The sequence below is a fragment of the Urocampus carinirostris genome, chromosome 12 (assembly GCF_059441175.1).
Source record: "Urocampus carinirostris isolate Australia breed hairy pipefish chromosome 12, RoL_Ucar_1.0, whole genome shotgun sequence".
NCBI lineage: Eukaryota > Metazoa > Chordata > Actinopteri > Syngnathiformes > Syngnathidae > Urocampus > Urocampus carinirostris.
In genome coordinates this window covers 7,244,244-7,269,344 of record NC_142360.1, presented here as the reverse complement: position 1 = coordinate 7,269,344, position 25,101 = coordinate 7,244,244, and the positions used below count along the sequence as shown (strand labels likewise).

The window sequence follows — 25,101 nt, the reverse complement described above, 5'->3', positions numbered from 1 at the left end:
ATGCTAATTGTAGAAGCAAAAACATAACCATTGAAAATAAAACTTACTAATATCAGGAGATAGAAAGAAGGTAGACCATTACCCCTGACATTGATAAAGGTTGTAACTAATTGATAATCAAGATAAATATGAAGAATACAGAGTCGATTTCAGCAAGAAAGTCTTCTAAGGTCCTGACAATCCTGACAAATGAAATTTAAAAAATCAATTTTCATTTTAATCTGTAGTGTCGTCCCACCTGCTACTCCACTCAAAATTAATAACATTGTATTTCTACTTTGCATGTGTTTTTTGAATCATCATATTTAATCATATGTAAATATATTACAGATACGTTTACTTACTATGTACACCTTTGTTTTTTTGTTTAATGGTTTTTTTTTTAATCTGGGCTACGAGGGTTAGAAAGGCATTAGCTAATTGCCATAGGTTTATATTTCCTGCTATAGAGCAGTTTCACTTTGAGATCCCCACCTCAGAACGGATTAATGTCATATCCTGGGTTCTCCTGTAATGCGCCTCCACAAGAAAAGACAGGCGAGACAAAGCGAGCTTTTAAAATAACATTGGTTTATAAAACCCAGATATGACAGGATCACCAAAGTGTGTACAGAAATACAAATACAGCATTGAGAGAACAGTGTTTTACACTCAACGTTTTATAAACTACTCAATAGAAGAAACATCATAACAAGAAGACCTTCTCGTTTTCTTTTGGTACCTTCAAATCACAATTAGCCACAATCTAGATTACTTAGCAAAGTAGGACATCCATCAAACGTGACATTCAGCTAGTCTACACGAGAACAACGAGTTGAAAAACTACAAAGCACGTTTTGAGGAAAACCCCCAAATTGAAACATGTTGCCGGGCAGCCTTTGCTGCCAATTCCTTGCCAAAATGCGTCCATCTATAATAACTCACGTCACAGGCATAATAGCTTCATGCACAGTTTAGAAAAAAGAGAAACATTCAATTTTTTTTCTTGAATAGAAATACATACACGTGAAAAATCAGCAGGATTACAACACACAAACGAACAAAGCCACCAAAATACTGGCCGTCCGAAATGGCCTCAATGAATTTGGCGGCTAATTAAATATGCACATTGGGAACAATAAATGAAGTTGTATGTACATCGTCCAACCAAAAAAGCAGCATGCAGGCAAGGCAACTCCTGTACAAAAACATTGACTACGTTTACATGCAGGCAATAATCCGATTGGAAACGGGGTGCCGGATTTGGGGAGCCATCCGAATGAATCGGTTACATGCCGAGAGACAAATAGGTAACGCCGTATATGAGTTTGTCGGTACAGAGACCCCTCGGCTACTTCGCGCTTTGGTCATTGATGGTTCATTTCTTTGCGGATTTTGAAACGAACTGATTTTGTCTTTGTTGTCATGAATATAATTGTATCGTAAATTGTGTTCAGTGGGGACAATTTAAGGAGGGCGCTCTATGTTGGGTGGGCGTGACTGTCTGTGTGCGCTGCTGTGATAGGCCCGTATATGCTGTCTGTCAAACAGCTGGGTAGGCGCAGTGTACTTCTCCGATTCTAAACAATGGAAGGGATGAAGAGCGGCCGCTAGATGCTTTGGTAGGACCGCGATCTATTATCCCTAAATGCATATTACTGCGAACGGGGACCGGCACAGCACACTTTTGTCGGGCATGGTGTCTTTTTTTGTCTGTAACCACTTGTGCAGCTGCGATCCACTATCCCTGAGTGTATAGCAGGGCCTTGCAGAAGGCATCTTGATCGGGAGGCGTGCCTTTCTGGCCTCCCTTTAAAAGATATACAAGGTTGTGATCCACTATCCCTGGTTGACTATTCCCGAGGGCACATTTTTTTTCTCATGACACACATGTGCTCTGCTGGCCCCTAGCCTCAGCAATTGTTGACCTGGGATAATGGATTGTGTTCATAACTGTGCATTTATTTGAACGGCACGTTTTAGTGGCCCAGACGCCCCCCAAAAAGTGCTCTGCCAGCCCTCGCTCGCAGCATAATGTAATCAGGGAAAATGGATCTTAGCTGCACGAGTTAAGCTCAGTTTTTGGTGCAAAGAACAGCTAAAGAGAGCTGCCAGGCTTAACAAAAACAAGCTCTGCCCGCCTGCGCTCGCAATGATATATGATCGGGGATAATGGATTAGGGATGGACTATTTTCAGGGCTGATGCCTATTATTAGTATAGAGGGGAGGCTGATAACCGATATTTGGAGCCGTTATTCATTTGCTGTAAAAGCTTAAAAATTGGCGCAACAAATTCTTAATATTGCATAAAGAAATAAAGAATTTGTTATGAACTCAAATAAAACGTAAATAGCTTTCTGAAACATTTTACAGTAAATCAATTAGAAGTACAACACAACTGCATGACTAATCTTTCACTCAAACTAAAAACTAACAGTACAGGACATAAAATTAAGAATAGCAGCAACTCGTATAAAGGTACATAAAAACTTAAATAGCTCCCTGAAACTTTTTTACAATAGCCTAAATAAATAAAGTACAACACAACCAACATGACTTAAATTTACTAAAAACAAAAAGTGCCACGGAATTTCAGCGGAGCTCGCAAATTGAAAAGTGTGGGCGGGCACTCCTGTTTTACAGCCAGATTGACGAATTAACGTTACGATAAGAGCTCATCACTTCCACTTAAACGTGTTTTTTGTGCTCTCTCAATCACAAACAGACATGCTTGATTGACAAACGAATGTGATAAGAGCTAATTCATCAGTTCTCACCAGAACGAAACCCCAAAACAAGTTAACCACACTTTTTTCTCTATCTCTTAATCACACACCCATTTTACTTTTACGGAAACAGGCACAAGTTAGCTGAGCTGCCGCTCTCCTGCTTTAGTGGCTTGGCCCCCGGTTGCTTATCCAATAGGAAGGTGCGATTGGGTAGCAGGAGGAGGAGTAGGATCGGGGGGGATTTAAATCAGGTTATTGCCTGCATGTGAACATAGCCAATGCGTTGAGGGCAAGCGGTCCAGTAAAAGAAAAAACAATATCAAATTGTGACTTCCACATATAAGCCCATTGCACGCTCATCCTGGCCCTTTGTGGTCTCCCAGTAGAGCACACGTCAACCCATAAGAGCTACTAGTATGAGCGCTGGAGAGACGAGTGGCAACTCGTATACCTTAAATGCTTGTCCTCAAAGTTTCTCCCATTCAACCCTCTTCTTGGCGTTAGAGAACATGTGTTTGTTTATTGCATCCAGGCTTCTTGACGTTGTCAGGAATGTCTATTTCAACAAAATAAAGTCAAAACAGAAAAAAGTCACTTTACAAAACGCTCCCCTTGAAAATGTTACCTTTCTAGTGTCAGGGTCGATTTTGACTTAAACACTACCTACAGTCAAAACTGAAATCATGAGTGAAATGTCAGTCAACATAGTGACAGCCAGCTCAATTTCAAATTTGTATTAATTTCCTACTGAGTAAAAGGATATTTTTAAAGCTGGGTCAAACCCGACTCAAACTCCATAGAGAGATTATTATCATTAAGAATATTAAAAAGAAAGAAAAAAGATTATCCTGCTAACGTGTCGTAATACCTCTCAATAATAGACTGGTAACAGAATAACATTCTATTTATTATTATCATTCTCTAGATCAGGGGTGTCAAACTCATTTTAACTCGGGGGCAGCACGATAGAACTAACATGCACTCGGGGGCCACACTAGTTGATTAGAGAGAAAGAAAAAGAGAGAAAGAGAGGGAGATAAAAAAAGAGGATGGGACAAGGAAAGAGATAAACAGAGACAGAGTAAGAGCGAGAAAGAAAAGGTGAGAAACAAAATAGATAAAAAAATAGAAAAAGAGAGAGAAATAAATAAATAAAAAAAAAGCGAGAAGGAGAGAAAAGAGAGAGAAAGAGAGAAGGGGGAAGCAAGAGAGAAAAGGAAAAAAGGAAGAGAGCAAAAGAAGGTAAGACAGAAAGAGAGAGATGAGGAACAAAGAAAGGGAAAAGGAGGAACAGAGAGAGTGATAGAAAGAAATACAAGTAGAGTGATTTGTGAGAGGCACCTGGCTTTGGCAACATCAAGTGGACACATTTAAACCTGCAGTTCGTTTTTCTCTTCCGCTTCGCTCGGCGAGCCGGATTCAATCCCTTAGCAGGCCTTATCTGCCCCGCGGGCCGCCTGTTTGACTCCCCTGCTTCAGAGGGTCATTTTACCATGAATTGAAATTGAGGAGTAGAGTGTGAAGAGACCCACACCAAAATTGGAAAAGGCCAATATTTTCATGCATGAGGTAGTCTAACAAGGTCATTGAGATTTAAACCAAAACAAACCCTCCTATGATTGTTTTTAGTGTTTTTTTTACAGCTGCTTGAGGACATCGGTGCCACCCACCTGCTAACACATAGGGCGTCTTACCATAAGCTAACACAAGAGGAGGCCAAAAGGCGTTTATTCTCTTTGCTCCGATCTGTTATGGGTCCGAGGAAAAATGGAGTAAAAAGGCGTGTCCCAAAAAAGTTTAGAAAAAATGTCGAGTGGACGTTACCAGTAGAAACCACACAGAACCGAGACGAGACAGTATCCACGCACAAGAATCAACATTAGAAACGACAAAAGCGACATCCCTTCCTGTCTTGGATTACCAGTGATATTTCCCATTTCGGCAACCGAAAAGGTATCAGTTAATCGGTATTGAGGTCAGTCCAGTTGTTTGTATCCGTGATATGCTTTTATGAGTCCTAGTACTCTACTTGCGGTGTCGTTCGTGTCCGTCTCTCTGTAAACAGTCCACGGTTTCAAAATAAAATGCAACGTCAGCGCATCAACAAAACACTTTTCAGGTGTTTTTGTTGCACGGCAAAATAAAAATAATAAAAAAGGAGGGGGTGGTACCTTCGGGGGTTTATGTTTTGTTTATCAAATTTTGTGCTTGTGGTGTTTGTGTAGTTTAGGTCCCCCAGTCCCGGACACTTTTTTGTCACTGAGCAATAAAGAACATTTACTTCTTTCACTTTCATCACACAAAAGACATTTGGGAGATTTTGGATGGACAAAAAAAAATCCTGCACCACATGAAAGAATAAAAAAGGGGAAGAAGTTGAGATGACATTTTTGTGCATATTTGGTATTATTTCTTTTTTAAACGATAATGTGATAACGTGTATTTATACATTGACATTATATACCGTATCTGAAGGGTTTCCAAGGTGACCTGTTTTGAAAATAGCTCACCAGTGCCGGGTCATTGTCATTTTCTAGTTCAATGTTTTTTTTTTGTGGTTTACTAAGTTTAATTAACCATACTCATACTCATTAATTAACTTGGTAATAACATAGTGCCAACATTGTGATAACATGTTAAGATGTTATTTTAGAAATGCATATCAAACTGACCTTGGCACTAATTAATAATAGAAGTAGGTTTCAGATTGAAAAAGGTTGGAGACCCCTTCTGTATGTGTGTGTATATATATAAGTTTATATATATATATATATATATATATATATATATATATATATATATAGGTATATATAATATGATTTTCTTCCTATTTGTACAAAAACAAGACATTATTTAAAAAAAACTGAAAAATACATTCTTTTCAATATTTGGCAATAAACGTTCTTAATTGGTTGGCACAAAAGAGGGACACGCCCTCATTTGAAAGATTTGAAGTCAAACACACAACTTAACACTTTTTGTTTAACTAAACAAATACACAGAAAAATGAGATACATGCTTCAGATTAACAAGGAAAAAAAACTATTGAAATAATAATTTTGTTTCCTCTCGTTAAAATGAAATGAAAACAAAATCACCAATTTTCGAAAGGAGTGTTGAACATGAACAACTGCTTTTTTTCCTTTTACCAACAATAACTTTCAGCGATTGCTTTAAGGTTTTGTTTTGATAAGAGAAAAAAAATAAATATTAAAAAATACACCCCCCCCCCAAAAAAAAAAAAAAAATACACAACTGACTTTTCATTGCCCAGTGACATTTTTTAAGAGATACTTTCAAGATTAACTCTAAAACAGGGGTGTCAAACTCCTTTTAACTTTGGGCAGCATGCTAGAATTTTTTTTCACAGGGGCCAGCCTAGGAGATTGAAGAGAAAGAGAGAGGGGGAGAAAAAGACAGAAGAGAGATAGAAAGAGATACAGCCCAGTAGCTTTGCAAGTGGAGCCTGGCTTTGGGAACATGAAGTGGCCATATTTGAAATTGCTGCTCATTTATCTCTTGTGCTTCTCGGCGTTGTCTCGCACACTGGATTAAAACCCTGGCCCCATGTTTGACACCCGTGTTTCAAAGGTTCCAATCATGAAGATCTATCCCCGCGTGCGTTTGTGTGAGGGGGTCGTATGGAGGGAGAGGCTATGCTAACGCTAGCCACTCCTTCAGCCAAAGGCCTCGTCATCCGTATCTTCGATGAGGACCTTGGTGTCCTTTTTGGATCTGGGAAAGAAAACGAGGAGCATATAAACGGTGGGGGAGCTTTGGGACAGCGAGCGCCGTTTCCTTACTGAGAGGCCAGCAGGGGGCGGCGCAGCGTGAGGCTGTAGGACCTCTTCCAGGTTTTCTTTCCAGATCGGTTTCGGACGCCGTCCTCTTGGTCCATCATCTGCTCCAGTAGCGTCTGGTCGTCGGCGTTGAGAGGTGCCACTGAAATGTCTCGCACGGCTCGGAACTCGCCGCAGTTGTTGAGGTGCTCGTTCTCCAGGCGCAAGAAGTTCCACACAAAACGCCTAGAAGACAGAAGACAGTGGCACTACAGGGTTCTTTTAAAAGCCAGAACTTGAATTCTAATGGGGTTCTTTTTTATTGCTGCTCTTTGAATATATGTCCACTTGAAAAACTGATGACACCACAGCTCTATTTCTCTCTTTTGTAGGAGAAATGTCGCCATCCGACTCCCCTTACAGAAAATTGACTGAACTCTCCGGGGGATATAGGTCGTTTTTTTGGGCGACCAATCATGTTGAGGTAACACCCCACACCCCCACACTCACTCTCTCGCTCAACATCGGTTCTCAAGCCAAAGTCGGCGTCTTCTGATCTGCTGTCCTTTTCAACGCTCTCTATAACAAGGTACCTTCGGGTTTCCGTGAGGTAAACCGAGAAAATGCTATGGTGCAGAGACTTGAAGCCTTAACGCAGATTTAAGAAGGAAGTTGAATGTTTTTGAGATGAAGTGTTTGAGGACTGTTAGGAGTGACACGATTGGATAGACTGAGAAATGAAATTGTGAGAGACAGAACTGGAGTAGTCGTGGAACTGAGCAAGCGTGTTGATAAGAGAGTACTCGGTTGGTTTGGACACATGGAGAGGATGGATGAGGAGCGAATGTTGAAGAGGATCTACAGAGCAAAAGTCAATGGAAGGAGACCAAGAGGAAGGCAGCAATTGACGTGGATGGATGGAGTTATGAGTGCACTGCAGGAAAGAGCTCTAAATATAATGGAAGCTAAAGCTCTTGTTGGTGATAGAAAGGAGTGGAGAGGTGTTGTGAAAGGATAGTGGGATTGTGGACGCGTTCTTAAGGACGGGCTGGGCACCCGTATGATGCGGCAGGTGTAAACCAGTGAAAGCTGTCGGGCCCTGCTGTTGATCAAAAGAGTGTGTTGTGTCACCCTGACCCGAGTGACATGGCCGCTTTCTGGTGTCCCGTTTCATCTGGAGGGACGAAAGCATGACCAACTTGGGTGCCGAGGTGCCTAACTTGTTTGGGTGTTTGGGCATTTGGTCCCCAAAAATTTTTGCGTGTGTTTCTTTGCTATTTTTTCCCCTTTTTCATTTTGTTATTGTATGTGTGTGTCTTGCTGTCGGTCACCAAGGTAGATAGATAGAAACCGAGAAAATATTTCACAACTGATTTTGGCGCAAGAGCAAATAATACTTGATTTCTTGGTATGCTATGAAAGAATTCCCAGTCCTCTAAATAAGATGATCGTTCTTATCAGGTTTATGAATCAATCATTTCATTATTGCGACCGAATTTCTTTCCCCGGTCCCGTTTTTTAAGATCCAACTGTGTCGACAATGTCCTTTTATTCTTTTGTGCGATTCAATTCCCCTTCGTCGTGTAAATAAATGTAGTTTGTTGGTATCAAACTCATGTACTATTAACATGTGTGTCTTCACTATTTTTCTTCTGGACTAATCAATTATTATTCATATCAATGTACTTAAAAGTGAATCATTTAAAACTAAAAAGACAATTTGTTTTAGAGTATCTCTTCCTTCATGATAAATGCCTGTGACAAAATGAGGTTGTGTCGTATAATTCGGGTGGGAAACCGTGAGCACAACCTGCATGCCGAATTGGTAACTACCGATTCTGAATTAAATACATATAATTTAAGTAATTTACTCTACAGTATTCCTTTCTACCCTTCTTTCTTCCGACCTCCCTCCCTCCCTTCCTTGCTTTCTTACTATTGTATTTGTTTCTAATCTACCTCCCTCTTTCTTTCTATTCTTTATTTTTTTCTCTCTTCCTCTTTCTCCTCATTCTTTTTAACTCCATTTTCCTTTTCTCCTTGTCACCCTTCCTTCCTTCCTTCCTGTCCCTCTCTCTTGTTCTTCCTTTCTTTCCCTTTAATCTACTTGTCCAACCCGGTGAGCGTTTTTTTTTCTGCCCATGAGCTCAAATGAGTTTGACACCCTTGCCCTATGCGGCAGGTGCTCATAATAAAAAACATTGTATTGTTGATGTTTGATTACTGTTTGAATGATGGAAGATGACCTTTATAGCTGGTTTTGTTGTTGGCTCGTTTCGTGAGCAATTCAAGCTACGAGCACGATCCCGGAATGAATGAAGCTTGAAGTGAGCTCGGGGGCGGATTGGCTACCTGAAAACCTCCATTGGAGCGAGCACAGTGGCCACGATGTCGCCCACCGAGTGAATCTTGGTCATGGTGGTGAGGGAGAGCGAAATGGTCCAGGCGAAGCGCAGGATCACGTCTTCCAAAATGGCACAGTAGTAGTAGGCCTGCGATGAGTTTAACGTTTTTAGTAGACATTCGAAACAAGGAAAAAAGACATCCGTGGATTTTGAGGACAGGGAGAGATTCCTCCGTATGAGAAATTCAAACCCTGTTCTACGAGCCATTGTTTAAGCCAGAGGTATCAAACATGTGGCCCGCGGTCGGATCAGGCCCGCCAAGCATTTGAATCCCACGAGACAAAGTCAACTGGTCACTAATTGTTTTGTTTAGTTTCATTGAAAAGGGACAAGTATGCTCCATAAACTCATGTCACATACTATTCCATTTTCGTCAAGGCTAATTGTCAATGTCTGTCTCCAGAAAGCCGTTTCAGAAAAAAAAAATATAAAATATACCAAATTGTAAAATAGCACAATTACAGAGGCTACAGGTGGTCCCACATGTGAACTCTGGTGATAAAAAAAATCAGCTGCAGTTTTAAATATGTCCACTTGTCGCCAAAACCAGGCACCACAAGCAAAGCACCTGAAGCTGTACTTTTCTCCCTTTCACTATATCTCTCTCATTCTCTCTCTTATCTTTTTCTTTCTCTCACTGTCTCTTGTTGAACAACTTTTTCAACAGGTTTGACCACTCCGCCTCATCCTCACCCCTGAGTAATGCAGCTGTCCTTCCCCCTCCCCCTCTGGACACTAGCATGGAAGACATCCCCCCACTAAAAATAACTTCAGCCCAGGTGTGTGGAGAGCTGAGAAGGCTACGAACCAGCAAGGCAGCTGGTCCGGATGGAGTATCCCGACTGCTGAATGCCTGTGCGTCTGAGCTGGGAGACCCTCTACAGCGCATCTTCAACCTGAGCCTTGAACAGGGGAGGGTCCCTCAGCTGTGGAAAACATCCTGCATCATCCCAGTCCCAAAGAAATCAAGACCTGAGGAACTCAACGACTTCAGGCCGGTCGCCCTGACATCACATGTGATGAAGACCATGGAGCGGCTGCTGCTGCACCACCTGAGGCTACAGGTCCGTCACGCCATCGACCCACTGCAATTTGCTTACCAGGAGAAGGTGGGAGTGGAGGATGCTATAGTAAACATGTTACACCGATCCCTCTCTCACCTGGATAGGGCGAAGGGGGCTGTGAGGATTACATTTTTGGACTTCTCCAGTGCCTTCAATACCATACAGCCTGTGCTACTGAGTAGGAAACTGACAGAGATGTTAGTTAGCTCACACCTTGTAGAATGGATTACTGACTACCTGACAGGCAGACCCCAGTATGTGAAACAGGGGGGCTGTACATCGGACACTGTGGTTAGCAGCACAGGATCTCCGCAGGGGACCGTTCTCTCTCCGTTCCTATTCACTCTATATACATCGGACTTTAAGAACAACTCTGAGTCCTGCCATGTGCAAAAGTTTGCCGACGACACTGCGATCGTGGGATGCATCAGAAACGGGCAGGAGGAGGAGTACAGGAAATTGATTCAGGACTTTGTCCGATGGAGCGACGCAAACCACCTGCACCTAAACACCACCAAGACCAGAGAGATGGTGGTGGACTTCAGGAGAACCAGAACTCACCCGGTTCCTGTAACCATCAAGGGAGAATGTGTAGAATTTGTCCAGACCTACAAATACCTGGGTGTGCAGCTAGACAACAAACTGGACTGGACTGCCAACACAGAAGCTCTATGTAGGAAAGGTCAAAGCCGACTTTACTTCCTCAGAAGGCTGGCGTCCTTCAACATCTGCAAAAAGCTCCTACAAATGTTCTATGAGGCAGTAGTGGCAAGCGCCCTCTTCTATGCGGCAGCGTGTTGGGGAGGCAGCGTCAAGAAGAAGGATGCCTCTCGTCTCAATAAACTGGCTAGGAAAGCGAGCTCTATTGTGGGCAAAGAGCTGGACAGCCTAACAACAGAAGCTGAGAGACGAGCACTGAAAAAGCTGAGGTCAATCATGGACAATCCATCGCATCCACTACACAGCATTATCTCCAGACAGAAGAGCAGTTTCAGCGACAGACTGCTGTCACTGTCTTGTACTACGGACAGACTGAAGAGATCTTTTCTTCCTCATGCCATGAGGCTCTTTAACTCCACCCGGCAGAGTAAAGGGCCAAATTAAACCACACCACCTACATTGGATATTACCGAATCTTACTGCAATATGTATTCTGTGTAGCACTATTTAGTTACTCTATATAACACGCTACAGTGGGCATTTGCAAGTCACACTGGGTATTTGTATATTGTATTCTTTTGACTTTATTATTGTACTGTTCTCAGCTCAGGGATGCTGCTGGAAATGTGAATTTCCCTTCGGGGATGAATAAAGTATCTATCTATCTATCTATCTATCTCTCTATCTCTCTCTCTCTATCTATATCTATCTATCTATCTATCTATCTATCTATCTATCTATCTATCTATCTATCTCTTTGGGGCAGCATGGCGGTGCAGTGGTTAGCGCGTGTACGACACAGTTCTGAGGTCATGAGATCGAACCTCCTGTGCGGAGTTTGCATGTTCTCCCCTTGCTTGCGTGGGTTTCCTCCGGGCACTCCGGTTTCTTTCCACATTCCAAAAACATGCATGTCAGGTTAATAGGCCTGTCCAAATTGTCCCTAGGTGTGAATGAGCGCATGGTTGAATGTCTCTGTGTGCCCTGCGACTGGCTGGCAACCAGTTCAAGGTGTCCCCTGCCCACTGCCTGAAGATAGCTGAGATGAGCTCCAGCACCCCCGCAACCCTACTGAGGATAAGCGGTGCAGATAATGGATGGATGTTTCTCTTTGGTTATCTACTGTATTTCTCTCTCTCTCCCCTACCTATCATCTCCTTTTCTCTCTTTCTCACTCTTTTTCCAGGCTCACTGTTTATTCTCTCTCCCTTTCTCGTCGTTTATTCTTTTTCACTCTCTTTATCCTTCTCTCTTTGTCACTCTTCCTCATCATTCTCTTTTCATTTGTTTTTTGTCTTTTCACTTACTCTCTTTATTGTGCTCTCTCTATTTCTCTTTCTCCCTATTTCTCTTTTCTTATCTTTCTATTTTTATTCCGTTGACTCTTTGTTTCCCTGTTCCTCTTCAATCTACAAGTCTGGCCCCCAGCTAAAATGAGTTTGACAGCCCTTCTCTAATAGAGCCCTTTCTTTTTATTAAAAAATACTAGGTTGCAAAAGCAGATTTACCTTAAAGGATTTGAATATCATGAAACAGCTTAATGATTGGCCAATAGTGACAAAATATTTAAATAGTGCATAATAGTCAAAATAACAATCAACAGTGCACAATATTAGCCAAAATAACGAACTTCCATCCTAGGGAAAGCTCCTTTGCATTTATTAGCAAGAGTACACCAAAAAGTGGGAGGCCGGTTTGCTTTACCACTAGAGGGCGCCTAAATACTACAAATAATAATAATAATAATTTCCTTTGTATTGTCATTCTTTGTAACAATGTACACAGAACGAAATGTCGATACACCTGACCCGTTGTAGCGAGCCAATGCAGCCGCAGCCAACAGAGGGCGCCGCCATTTTACCAATGTTATAAGTCTTAGGTATGACTCGGCCGAGGCGCGAATCAGGGGTCACCAAGCTATTAGAAGCTGTGAGGTACTTTTTTATTACCGATTTGGGCTAACATTTTTAGATTCTTCTCTAAATTAACAAATTGTTATTATGTTATTAATGTGTTATTACCAGGTTGTAATGATTAAAAGTATGGTAAAATAGGCTCAGTCACCACATTGGTGACCCCTGCCTCAATTCATCCACCTAGGCCATGGGTGAGAGCAAGCCAAGGCCCATGGGGATTTATTCAGACCTGCCTGGAATTTTAATCCAGTCTGCCAGACAAAAATGTTAAAACAAAAGTAGTACAAATAAATCAAAATTTTTTGGAACAACTCTAGTCCCTAGTGTCCCTTTGCAAGCCGTTCCTCATGATTGTATGATTTCTCTATCATCATCTCTTAATTATTCTAGACATTTATAACTTCATTTATTTAACCATAATTAATCAACATCATAATTCATTCAATTGCAAATGAAAGGCTTCTCCATTGTCTTAGCTGTGTTTTACTTTGTAGACGGACAAGGCTTTTGCTTGTCAAATCAATTCCAATTAGAACTTCTTTTTTTCCAATGGAAAATTCCACTCTTTGTTTTCTTTTCTTTGGGTTTGGTCTTTTTTTTGTACGGTGGTCCTTTTTTGGTACGGCCATCCCAATATAAAAGTGAAATGAAATGATCTGCATTTTATATAGCGCTTTTCAAGTCAATGATTTCCCAAAGCGCTTTACAATGTTCTCCACATTTCCCAATAACGGCCTTGTATTGCAGCCATGTAAGACGCTAACCTGCTTATTGGGGGTATTAGGGGTTCAGTTTCTTACCCAAGGACACTTCGACATGTAACACGGATAAGCTGGGATTCGAACTGGGATCCCTTGATCCCAGTCATTAATGCATGAAACCATTGTCCTGTAGCTTATGTGTGCCCAGAATATTCTGTAATAATAAATCTCCCAAAAAACTGCTGATCTCAGCTCCGGCGCTTGTTTAACCCAAATCACAACCCAGGTGTAAGCAAAATAAATTTCAGAACTCTTCAGCATTAATGCTACTTGGCCAGCTTAGGTGATTAAGCCTGTGCTTGTAAATTTACCTTGTGCGGGTAAACAATCTCTTCTCTGAGGAAGGTGTTTTCTCCAGCCCCGCGGTCAAACAGACCCCAGTCCATGCGAAGGTCCCAAATCAGCGTGTAAAAGGAACTTATGGTGGAGAAAACGATCAGCAGGTAGAAGAACATGTCAGCGTCCGTGTGGCCTTGCTCTGAAACCATAGAGAAATAGTTTTAACAGGGCTCCAGCGGATCTTTTAAAAGTCTTTAAAGGCATTGAATTCATTATTCAAAAAAATAAGGCCTTTATTGGCTTTAAAATGTCATAAATCCAGTTTTCCTTCTATTGCTCAAATATTACAAACTATGGCTATAAATAAAGAAAAATCAATCAAGTCTGCCTAAAAATGACGCTGACAGACCTGTTCTGGTGGCTTGACTTTGCCATTAATTTTTTCCTTCTTCGTATCTAACGGCAGCTGGTTTTAGTTTGTATGTCGTTTTATCTGAAGCGTCGTTGCCTTCTAAGCATCACGCCCAAGAGGACAGGTGAAGAGAACACCATACCGGGTGAAAAGGGCTTTGAAAGTGCCTAAAAAGTGCTTGTATTTGGCCACGAAAAAGGTGTAGGAACCCTGAACTCTCAAAAGGGTGATGTGGATTCAGTCGGATGCATGTCTTAGGTCTACACACAAAACACATAGCAACTTGGGACAGAGATGTTTACTATGGAGAATTTAATGAGAGGTGAATGTTTTTGGCTATGGCTACAAGCTGTGCCAGGTAATGTGCATGAGACACAATGAATTGTGTGCACAAAATATTTGTTTTTATTTTGTTTTGTTTCTTTCAGTTGTGTTTTTTTTGTCGACTTGGTTCAAAAAGTCTTTAAAAGACTTGAATTTATCTTGCCTTAAGCTGTAGGAACCCTGTGTAAAGCAGATTTTGAGTATACAGAAAAAAAAAAACTGGATTTGGAATTCCCGCCTTACGACGTTTTTTACTTTGCTGCCTCCGGCTATCAGTACGTGTGTGTAAAGCACAAAACCTAAGAACCCAATATACATACTGTAACTAACCCAACCTATGCTGTCGCAGCAGTCAATACAAAGTCTTGGGATGATGATTCAAACGTGGTGAGATTGGACATGGGTGCGCGCAGCCCTGCCAACACCCCCCTTCCTGACAATGTAATCGTGTCATATAAAACAAATTCATTTTTATGGGGAGTGGCAGTACGGCGACGGGCGCAGTGGTTAGTGCGTGTGCGGCACAGTTCTGAGGTCATGAGATCGAACTTCCTGTGTGAAATTTGCATGTTCTCCCCGTGCTTGCGTGGGTTTCCTCCGGGCACTTCGGTTTCCTCCCACATTCCAAAAACATGCATATGAGGTTAATTGGCTGGTCCAAATTGTCCCTAGATGTGAATGTGCGAGAGAGTTATCTGTCGGTGTGTACCCTGCGACTGGCTGGCAACCAGTTCAGGGTGTCCCCTGCCCACTGCCAGAAGATAGCTGGGATGGGCTCCAGCACCCCCGCGACCCTACTGAGGATAATGGATGGATTTTCAAGAGTTATTTTGGGGTGAAAAAAATAAATGAGAGAAGCATGTTAGGAATGTGCAAGTATTTTGAAATTGAAATAAAATGTCGGTATTGATACAATTACTTTGAATAGATAATAGTAAATAAATAAAATAGTGATGGATTGGGGAAATTTTCTATCTTAGCAGACGGATGAGTTTTAAAAATAACAACTTCTGCATTCTCTTTCTTCTGAATGTTTTATTTCTTGGAAAGAGAAATAAAAAATCCCCTCGCGCGAAGCATCCAGCTCCCTTCGGACAAATTCAATATCCAGAGACCTGACTTGAATGTTTAATCACCTTTGGTACTTTCCCGGAGAGTGAAACGAGCTGTTCCAGGAAAGAGCCACGCTGTGAGGTCATAGATAAACACCATCAATGACGTTTTTACTGATGCTAGAGCCCCAAACTCACAGACGGGCTGATACAAAAATTGAGAATGTGCAATGATTAGGTCGATAATGAGTTGCTCTACGCCACGCTGTAATATTCGATCAGCCTACACTACTCATCAGAACGAGTCCGAAGGCTCTTTTTTTGCCGTTTCTGTCCACCTTGAAGAGAACTGCACTTGTTAGGGCCCTGATCCCTGATTGCATATTGCTGTGAGCTGGGACCAGCTGAGCAGACTTTTGTTGTTTACTGTATCTCCTCTACAAAATGAATTACTTTTTTTCCTGTTTTGGGCCAATGAAGCGTGCCTTCATATCTTGCTTAAAATGAACTGCACTGTTTTGGCTTTGATCCATTATCCCTGGATGATTTTTGTTGAAAGCTGAGGCCAAAGGAGCAAATTTGTGTCATGCGTAGCGGCATTTTTTTTATTTTTTTTTATTTACTATTATTTGCCACTACTGTATTCCTACCAAAATGAACTCCACTTGTGCAGCGGCGATCCATTATCCTTGTGCGACTATTACTGAGAGTAGGGGCCACAATACTTTTTTCAGATTTCGGCTGCTGAAGCATGCCTTCGTAGTTCGCTTAAACTGCACGGATTTGGCTGCGATCCATGATCTCTAAATGACTTTTGCTGATAGCGAGAGCAAATTTGTGTCATGGGTGATGGCTTGATTTTTTTGCCATTACTGTGTTTCCGCTTAAAATGAAATGCCCTTTGTGCGTTTTTTTGGGGGGGTTTCACATTTCAACCTGTTCTGATCCCACTAATAGCAATAAACAAGGGATTACAGATTGGTTTATCAGTCTCTAATCGTTTATCCCTTTAAGAAATGAACTGTTGCATCAAAACTGACATTTTTCATTTTTGACTGTCACTGTTATTGTTCACAACCACGTTCTTTACAAGAAAAAAAACCCAACTTATTTGGACCATCCGTCAACATGGTTTAAACAATAAGCCAAGCTGTGTGCAGTGTTATGCAGAAATTATGATATGGGAAAGAGGAGAAATGACCAAGTTTTGCTTGTACTTCTATACAAAATCTAAATTTATTCTTATGAAGAACGTATTTACTCTGAATCTCTTTTTCCTCTCTCTTCCAGCTCTCCAGTGCTTTGTGTACAATATGAAGCAGTAGAGAGGTGTGCTATTACTTCCATAGAAAATCTCAATGTGTTCTAACAAGGGGCATACATGCTTGAAATCTTTCTAACAAGCCAAGCTTTCTGTTGCTTTGCGTAAATTATGGAGAGGTAAAGAGGCAACACGACCAAAATGTGGTAATACTTCTATTAAAAAAATCTAACTATGTTCTAATTGGGAACAGTCACTTGTATTCTTCACAACCACATTCCTTTTAAAAAGCTAGATGTTTGGACCATTCTTCAACATATTTGTAAACAATAAGACTGCTTATCACTTAGATGTCTTCTGTGTGCGGAAGATAACATCAAATATTCACACTGCGCGTGTGCAAGTGTCCGATTTCCCACCATCCTCCATCAATGAACCTGCTAGAGGTCGGTCCATTATGGCATATGATGAAAGACAACTTCATACAGAATTAGACATGCAGGGAGGCCATTAGTCAACTGGCTCCAGACCAGGAGGAGGATGTGACTTAATGGAGGTCTTTGCTACCCAGTGGCCTGTCTCTGTGTCTTCCTCTCTAGTGTTCCACATCAGGGAATTATAGCATGTGTGTCCTTACCTCTGTGAGTAGCGTAGAGCGCGGCAAAGGTCACCACAAAGAAGGTGGTGGAATATTTGCCGGCATTCACCAGGTGGGGGAAGGCCCTTTTGGTGTCCCGGTAACGGCGGAGGCACTGTATGAAACGCACCCAGGCGGGCAGACACTGGATGATGGCGCGCAAGCCGTATGAGTAGCTGTGGCACACGAAGCTGCTCGAGTCTGTCGGCGAATCGAAGCAGAAAATGAGTCGGCGCTGTTCCCCGTTTAATCGACAGCTGGCATTATTGTGGTCCGCACAGAAAATGTTTGTGTAGGCGGGTGACTTTCATGAATTAATGCATTAGAATTATGAGCCCGTTACATATTTGAATCCAGGCTGCTGAATTACACTACAATACTAGTTAAACACATTTGTAGTGTCATCGATATGAAACAAAGCTGAACCACCAAAGAAGGAGGACGTATTATTGAATCTTTAATTTCCTTCTCCGGATGGTGAAAACTGCAACAGTACAATACAATGCATTGAGACCACGTGCCAATAAGATTGCAAAACTGAAGCGCATATACTTTACATCTGTATGGATTATTACAAGATTTAGTTCTACAGTGGAACCTCGGTTTTCGAACGCCTCTCAGTTCAAATCGGTTCTCGACCAAAAATTTCTGCTGTTCGTTCAAAAAATCGGAGTTCGCACGCCGGTACGCTAGGGTGCGATGCTGAGCGGCGTACGAGTGTAGATTGCCCCCACCCCTCGTGAAGAACTGTTGTCACGGCAACGCGCACTCCTTTTCTGTTTTCGTTTTTCAAAAGCGGTGAAGGGAGTGTTTTAACCCCTAATTATGCCTCGGAAGAAGGTTGGTGCAAGCAGCAAAGTTGCTACAGGTGAAAAAAGTGCAGTAGTGCGTACAACTATTGCATCTAAGAAAGAAATAATAGCAAAATATGAAAAAGGTGTGCGAGTTTCCCTTCTTTCAGGAATACAGCATGGCTTCTGCCGACCGGTAAGATATCCTATTCATAATTCTTTTCTTTATCCTTTAACCGCTCACCACTTGTTGTGGAGACCCGGGTGCTAAATGACGTGTAAAAGACCTGATTTTTTTATTTTTACACGTTCATGTTAGCGTAATCTTTCGTATGGAAGATTACGCTAACGCGAACGTACGATTAGCCTGGGTTAGCTTCATGTTTACGTTCTTGCTTAACAATCAGGGTGTTGGAACGGATTAAATTGATTTTAGATTACTCTTAATGGGAAAAAACGGCTTCGGTGATGGTACAAATCGGTTTTCGTACAAAGAAATGGAACGGATTATGGTCGAAAATCGAAGTTCCACTGTATATACATCATATAAACACTTGGAATGTTTGGCATTGCCTTGTTACACAGCAATCCATCACTAGTGAGCTATTTTCAGAAGTGTTTGGTTGGGCTACTCAGGTGATCTTAGGGGTTATCCGTGGGCCCTAGGGCACCATGTTGGTGACATTGAAGCAGGAAAGTATAACAAATATAAAGTGTGAAAAAGTATAAAGAGGGGGAGAAAGACTTGGATGGACTGTGAGACAGTGAAAGATAGAAAAAGAGACAGAGAGTCATATCATGACAGCGATCCATCACTAGTAAGCTATTTTCAGACTTGGTTGGTTGGACTACTAAGGTAATTTTAGGGGCTACCTGGGGGCTCAAGGGCACCATGTTGGTGACCCCTGCTTTGAAGAAGCCACAAAATAACACCATTGGGGAAGGAGGGTATAAATAACGTACCACCGGATTTGGGCAACAAGCCCTTGCTGTTGCTCCACTGTAGCTCGAAGATGTAGAAGCAGACAAGATACTCGAGGTCCATCAAGACCACCACCAGAGAGTTGAGCTGGTCGGCCAGCCAGAAGTCTGCAAACTCCACTCGGTGAAACGGTGCCGTAAACACTCGGAACTAGAAAGGGAAAAAGCATTTGGATGTTTATCGTACTGCATGAATTGCCTTATTGAACATGTCCGAGATATATTGACTGCAAATATGATATGAGTGGAACTGCAATTTGTGACTGGCAACAATTAATCGGCACATAATTTGGTTGTTACAGTGCCAAGCAGTTATAAGCAGTTAATGGTTTGCACAGCAGAATGCCTTATTAGCACGCCACGAGACTGCTCATCTTGGCTCTATTTCAGAAAACAAGTGAGCTGTGGTGGTTGGGATACTGCCACAGCCACAAAATGGACAACAACAGGTGGATTTTGGTGCTAATTCCACAAACACATAATGAGTTTTACCCCTCAAAAATTTGGCATGTCTCCTTTTCTTATATACACGTTTTGCACCTTAATTTAAGCAGAGCAAATACACAAACTTAAATATAATTTATTGTTGTATTTAGGTATTCTATTGCATTTGTGTTTTTACACTAGCAATGCTTCATAACTGTTCACCTATAACTGCTTTTTGTTTTCAACTACATGCTATATTTAGGAAACAATATTTTGCATGTGTTCTTTATGCGTGTCTTTATTTCTGTACATTTACAAAAATATTACACAGCTTCGGTAAATATGTGCCCAAAAAGTAGTTGCTCAGTTTGATTAATTGTATCAATTGGTCAATACTTAGTTTGTTTGACCCCAAAAATAATGGGCAGACTCTTCAGTACCTTGCACACATTAGGGTAAGGTAAAGAGGGGACACAACCACGGTGTGCAACTAATTTTAAATAATGAAGAACATATTTCTCGCTTTTCTGCGCCTCGAGCAAATTATGGAGACATAAAGAGGAGACATGACGAAGTTGTGCTATTTCTATCGAAAATTTTGAATGTATTCTAACATATTTGCTCTAAATCTCTTCTTCTCTTTTTTTAATTTATGTTTTTGTTCTTGAGAACCTTGCACACATTACTGAGGGATAGAGAGGAGACATGACATACAAAATCTAAATATATTTAATGCTTCGGATCTATCTATCAAGCCAAGCTCTGTTCTGCTGGTTTGTGCTTATGCACAAATTCCAAAAAGGTAACCAGCTCAGGTAGAAATGACCAAGTCGTGCTACTACTTCTATACAAAAACGAAATATATTATAAAGAAATAACATATTTGCTCAGAATCTCTTTTTCTCTCTCTTTATTTTTTGCTCTCTAGTTAATACATTGGGCACAATACAATACAATCAAATTATGCTACTACTGTACAAAATTTAAATATATTTTCTAAGGTGCATGCATGCATCAAATCCTTCTTACAAGTAGTGTTATCTGATTTTATATTTTGGTGTAGGGCTACACAATTTTGTGAAAAACAAAACAACCTTATTGCTATTTTTCAGACTCGTCTTGCGATTACATATTCAGTCTATGTCACATCTCAATATTGATTCGATTTCGGGTAATCGTGCAGCTCTAGCATCCAGTGACTAATATGATTTTTCTTATTAAGGCCCGATAATTGTTATCAGTTCCATAACTATTATACATTTTATATAGCTATTATTGAGCTTCAACACAAACCAAGATTTCTCCAACCTTTTATAAAACGCTCAACCCTCAGGCCACACGTGACATTTAATTGCGACTCCATTTTCTGTGTACCACACATCCTCAAACCTCGAGCGCGACAACTTAGACGTGCGCAGTGAAAATGTCAAAGAATACATAACCCATGTAACCTGTCAATCACAGTACATATCGATCTCGTCTGCTCTCCAAGCTCCGAGGCTGCCGGTTCATTGCTCTAGCAAACAACAATAAGCCGGATAGGCTTTGTCCTCTAATTAAATATTTGACCTCTGTCTTATTTCAATGGGCGCGACCTCTGCAGTATTTGTTTCCAAGTGTAACTCGTAATAATACTCCGTTGTAAGATTCTTATGACTACATAAATGCAAAGAAAGCACTAGTTGAGATTGCGGATACGAGTATGGTCGAGGGGAGGGCGACCGCTGGGGAGGTAGATTCAGCATACTGATGGATTTATGCCGGTAATGATTGCACAGTCACACCTCCCCTGGGGATAGAATGTATTCCATTATCCTTCAACACAGACAAAGCGCAAAACGAAACAGGAGGGTTTTGTTCAAACCCGAATTGCTATTCACATCTCAACTGTACAAATGATTCATCTCGGTTGACACATACACTTGGAAAAAAATAGTCTTATGGTTGCACTTTTCTATTGTTAAAATCTGTCAAATGTAAATGACTACCCTGCCACAGGTGCATTTCTCCAAACCTTTTCCAACCACTGACTATGCCAAAACAACGAAAGACCCACAATCTGTTCACAAGACCTTTCCTTTTTCCTAAAGTGCACAAGAGCACGTACACCAGGGGGTCCTTTCATTCACAGGAATTGACCAGACTCTCCAGCTCTATAATAGTTTTGCGGCTTTCTCTGTGGACCTTGTGGTCTTCCCTGCCCCCACGTTATGCTTTGTCTGACCCAAAAGTAACGCAAGAAAAGATAACACAACAAACAGTTTTGGGGCTGGGTACAAATATTTCATTCTGACACGCTATGAAATCATTCCTGATTATTTAAATGAGTGTACTACCTTAAAACCAAGCTTATTGATCAGTACTTCCAGTGGCTACAGAAGTTCTCTTCTCAACAAGTTTTCTTAAAAATGACACCCGATGCTGATCTCTGGTGGCTTTGCTTTGCCATTGCATTCCTTTTCTCCCACGTAATTGGGGAAGCTGGCATTAGTTTGTACAGCGTTGTCTTATTCAGTGTTATTGCGCGCTACGGGCTGCGCACAAGAGGACAAGTGCTATGCCCAAACAGTGCTCTATTAAATGTGTTTTAGTCGAGGGATTACATATCAAATATGGACATTTATGGTGAATTGTAATGGGAAGAACTTCCTGTAACTGAAATAAAATACATAATACATACCGGAAATTTTTTTTTAGTGGTACTTAGGAAATGGGAAAATTGGCTTTTGAATTCTTTAAAAGGTGCTTGTAATTTGACCATGATAATGGTGTACGAACCATGAAATTAGCTAAGACTCTATGTATGCCAGATAGAACCTAAAAATAAAAACTAGTAAATAGTTGGTACTACTAATATGTAATATACTTTTTTAGTCGTGGGCTGAATTGGGTTGAAAAATTAGGAGGGGGGGAAATCATTTAATTTTTTTTTGTATCTTCTGATACAGTCTCGAATCCGATACCTTGGCAATACATAAGAAAGACAACATATACCTCTTTTTGTTGTGAATTTAAAAACAATATATATTTTTGCTTTTTTTATTGTACATTCCATACAAGCAAAAATAACGAATGATAACAAAATTGAGATGGCCGCAGTTGCCCATCGTTGACATAAAGGAAAAAAAAGTTACATTTTATTTACCTTTGGTCTGACTTAAGCAGGGTGCAGTGGAGTAGCGGGTGGAGAAGGCGTGACAGTGTATTAAATATTCAACTAATTTTAAACCTTCAACTTGTGATGATTGTCATGCCTTAAAAAAACAATTGTTTTTATCCCCTTCTCATTCTTAATAATAGTCCCAATCTTTCTATTTCTTAAAAATCGCAAGCTTCGTTTTCATGGTTATCATGTGTTCACTTTTCTCTTTAGTTTTGGGACCAATAGCAAATAAATATAATATTGTATCGCCCACTCGCTTAGTCTTTATCAAGCATGTGAGATTCTAAACTGAATGGTTAAAGAGAAAGGCATAGCAGATAAGCATCTTATATGACGTCAACCAATTGAAGACAATCATCTTAGAGATGTAACTCGTACAGTCAAGTTAGAATTTCTTATGCTTTTGGGCAAACTGAATAATTTGCTATTGATGTTTTATTGTGGGCAAAATGCCGTAACTAAAGGCAGAAACAACATCCCACACTGTAACATGAAAATGTCATAAGGTGGGGTCTACCCTACACTCAACTTCTATAAAACGTCTAACAAACTTGGTTAATTATAGATGATAAGTTCTACTGACCAGCAGTTTGAGCAGCCAGAAACGGGACTTGTAGTAGAACGTCTTGAAGGGGTTAATGAGGAAAAGCAGCATGAAGCCGTAGAGGACGAGTGGGTTGATCTGCATGGGGAGGTAGATGTAATCCGAGTAGAGACAAGACAGGATGCTGAGACACCACAACACGCCGAGGAACCCGGCGATCTGCAACATGGACAAAAGCACTGACGTCATTACGCGCTTCACCATGGGTGGACGGCGTATTGACGACACAAACCTCAAAGAGGTGCTGGTGTGAGAGGTTGTTGCGAGGGTTGATCTCAAAGATGAGCACGTGGTTGACTCCCGCTTGTCTCCAACCGTACGTGTTGATGCCCAGCAGGAACAGGAACTGGATCAAGAGGAACCCGCCCCGGTAGATACGCACCAGAGGCCACACGTTCTCATAGCGGATTATTACGGCGCCTGGAAAACCGTTTCAAATCTTTAAGTCAGGGGACAGTAGTTTGAGTCTCCCCCTCCAGAATATGAGAGCTTAATGTCAGTGTGATTACAAATTAATGCTATCGCGATGCAAATTCTGCTTTGATTACAGCGGGTTTGGAAAAATGATTGAGCTGGCAAAATGGACGTTCCGTCTGCAGTGTATTTTGAAAGATGGTGCATTTGTCTGGCCGCTCCTGTTAAAATCACGAGAAAGATAGAGAGTGAATGGAACAAAGAGAGGGAGAAAGCAACAAGGAAAGTCACAGAGTGAGAGACAGAGTGACAGAGACTGACTGAGTTACTGACAGAGACCAAGTAAGAGAGACAGAGTGAGATAGAGAGAGAAAGAGACAAAATGAGAGACAAAGTGAGAGAGGAAGAGAGAGAAAGAAAGGGAAAAGAGAAAGAGTGAAAGTTTAATAAATAGCAAGAGACAGACAGAGAAAGAGAGACTGAGAGAGAGAAAGAGAGACAGTGATATAGAAAGAGACAGAGACAAAATGAGAGCGACAAAGTGATATATCGAGGGAGCATAAGAGAAGGGAAGCAAATGAGACGAAAGAGGGAGAGATGGAGTGAGAGAGAGACAGAGAAAAGTAAGAAATGAGGTGATTGGTCATCTATTTCCGGATGTGGCCCAGGGCAGAGATCATTTCTTTTTTCCCTTTTTACTATATGTTTATTTATGATCATATCTTATGAAGAAAAAAAAATCGGAAAAATATATCAAACAGTATTTTAATCTGAGCTTTTCTTGTTCAGGCCAACCTCACCCAGACCCTAAGTCTGGAAGACCCCACCCCCGCCCAATAAATCGAGTTGGGGACCCCTGATTTAGGTCCTCAAAAGTGAGTGGAGTTACCGGTTAGGACAAAGGCGATGGCGAGGATGATGAAGATGCCGCAGTAGAGACCCACACGGAAGGTTGTCCAAGCCAGAGCAGGCTGAAGTACAAAAAAAAAAAAATCATGAGAAAAGAAATGGAAAAGACCTTCTGAGCATGGCTGGACTTCTGACCTGAGCGGCCCCCAACGGAGGAACCCGCAACCTCTTCATGGCCCTCTGACGATCTCCTCCCTCCAGCTCTGTGGTCACCAAGGTCTGGATGGGAACAAAAAGCGAGTCATAAAAATTCCAACTGTTTTTGAAAATTTTTTGGGGGGGCGCTCACCTCGGTCTCAGTGATGAGCTGCGTGATCTTCTTGCAGGTGTAGAAGGGCGCCACTTCCACGTGTGCCACACGCCAGTCGGCCCCTCGCGAGGTGTCCAGGATCTTGTCATGTTTCTTCAGGATCTTCCGGAAACCCGTGAAGTTTAAATTCTGTCGACGGTGCCGTTAGTAAGTTTTTGGAATGAGATTCAGTGATGTTTGTTTACATGAGCAGCTGACACCGAAGGATGTAGCAGGAGCAGCTAACAATACCAGTAGCAGATAG

General features: G+C 41.4%; 1 protein-coding gene across 1 annotated transcript in view; it reads right to left on the bottom strand.

Annotated features, from left to right (window-relative positions):
* Window positions 1–550: 550 nt before the first annotated feature.
* Window positions 551–25,101, bottom strand: part of xpr1a (xenotropic and polytropic retrovirus receptor 1a) — a 108,390-nt gene continuing 83,839 nt past the window's right edge. Inside the window, exons 5-15 of the mRNA XM_088348896.1 lie at window positions 24,837–24,986; window positions 24,683–24,766; window positions 24,528–24,609; window positions 23,457–23,644; window positions 23,204–23,383; window positions 19,014–19,182; window positions 17,260–17,460; window positions 13,606–13,772; window positions 8,841–8,980; window positions 6,513–6,734; window positions 551–6,444 (exon numbers count right to left, since the gene is read on the bottom strand). Coding sequence (XP_088205022.1) covers window positions 6,387–6,444; window positions 6,513–6,734; window positions 8,841–8,980; window positions 13,606–13,772; window positions 17,260–17,460; window positions 19,014–19,182; window positions 23,204–23,383; window positions 23,457–23,644; window positions 24,528–24,609; window positions 24,683–24,766; window positions 24,837–24,986 — 1,641 coding nt within the window. The 3' untranslated portion in view covers window positions 551–6,386. The remainder of the gene's footprint in view (window positions 6,445–6,512; window positions 6,735–8,840; window positions 8,981–13,605; window positions 13,773–17,259; window positions 17,461–19,013; window positions 19,183–23,203; window positions 23,384–23,456; window positions 23,645–24,527; window positions 24,610–24,682; window positions 24,767–24,836; window positions 24,987–25,101) is intronic.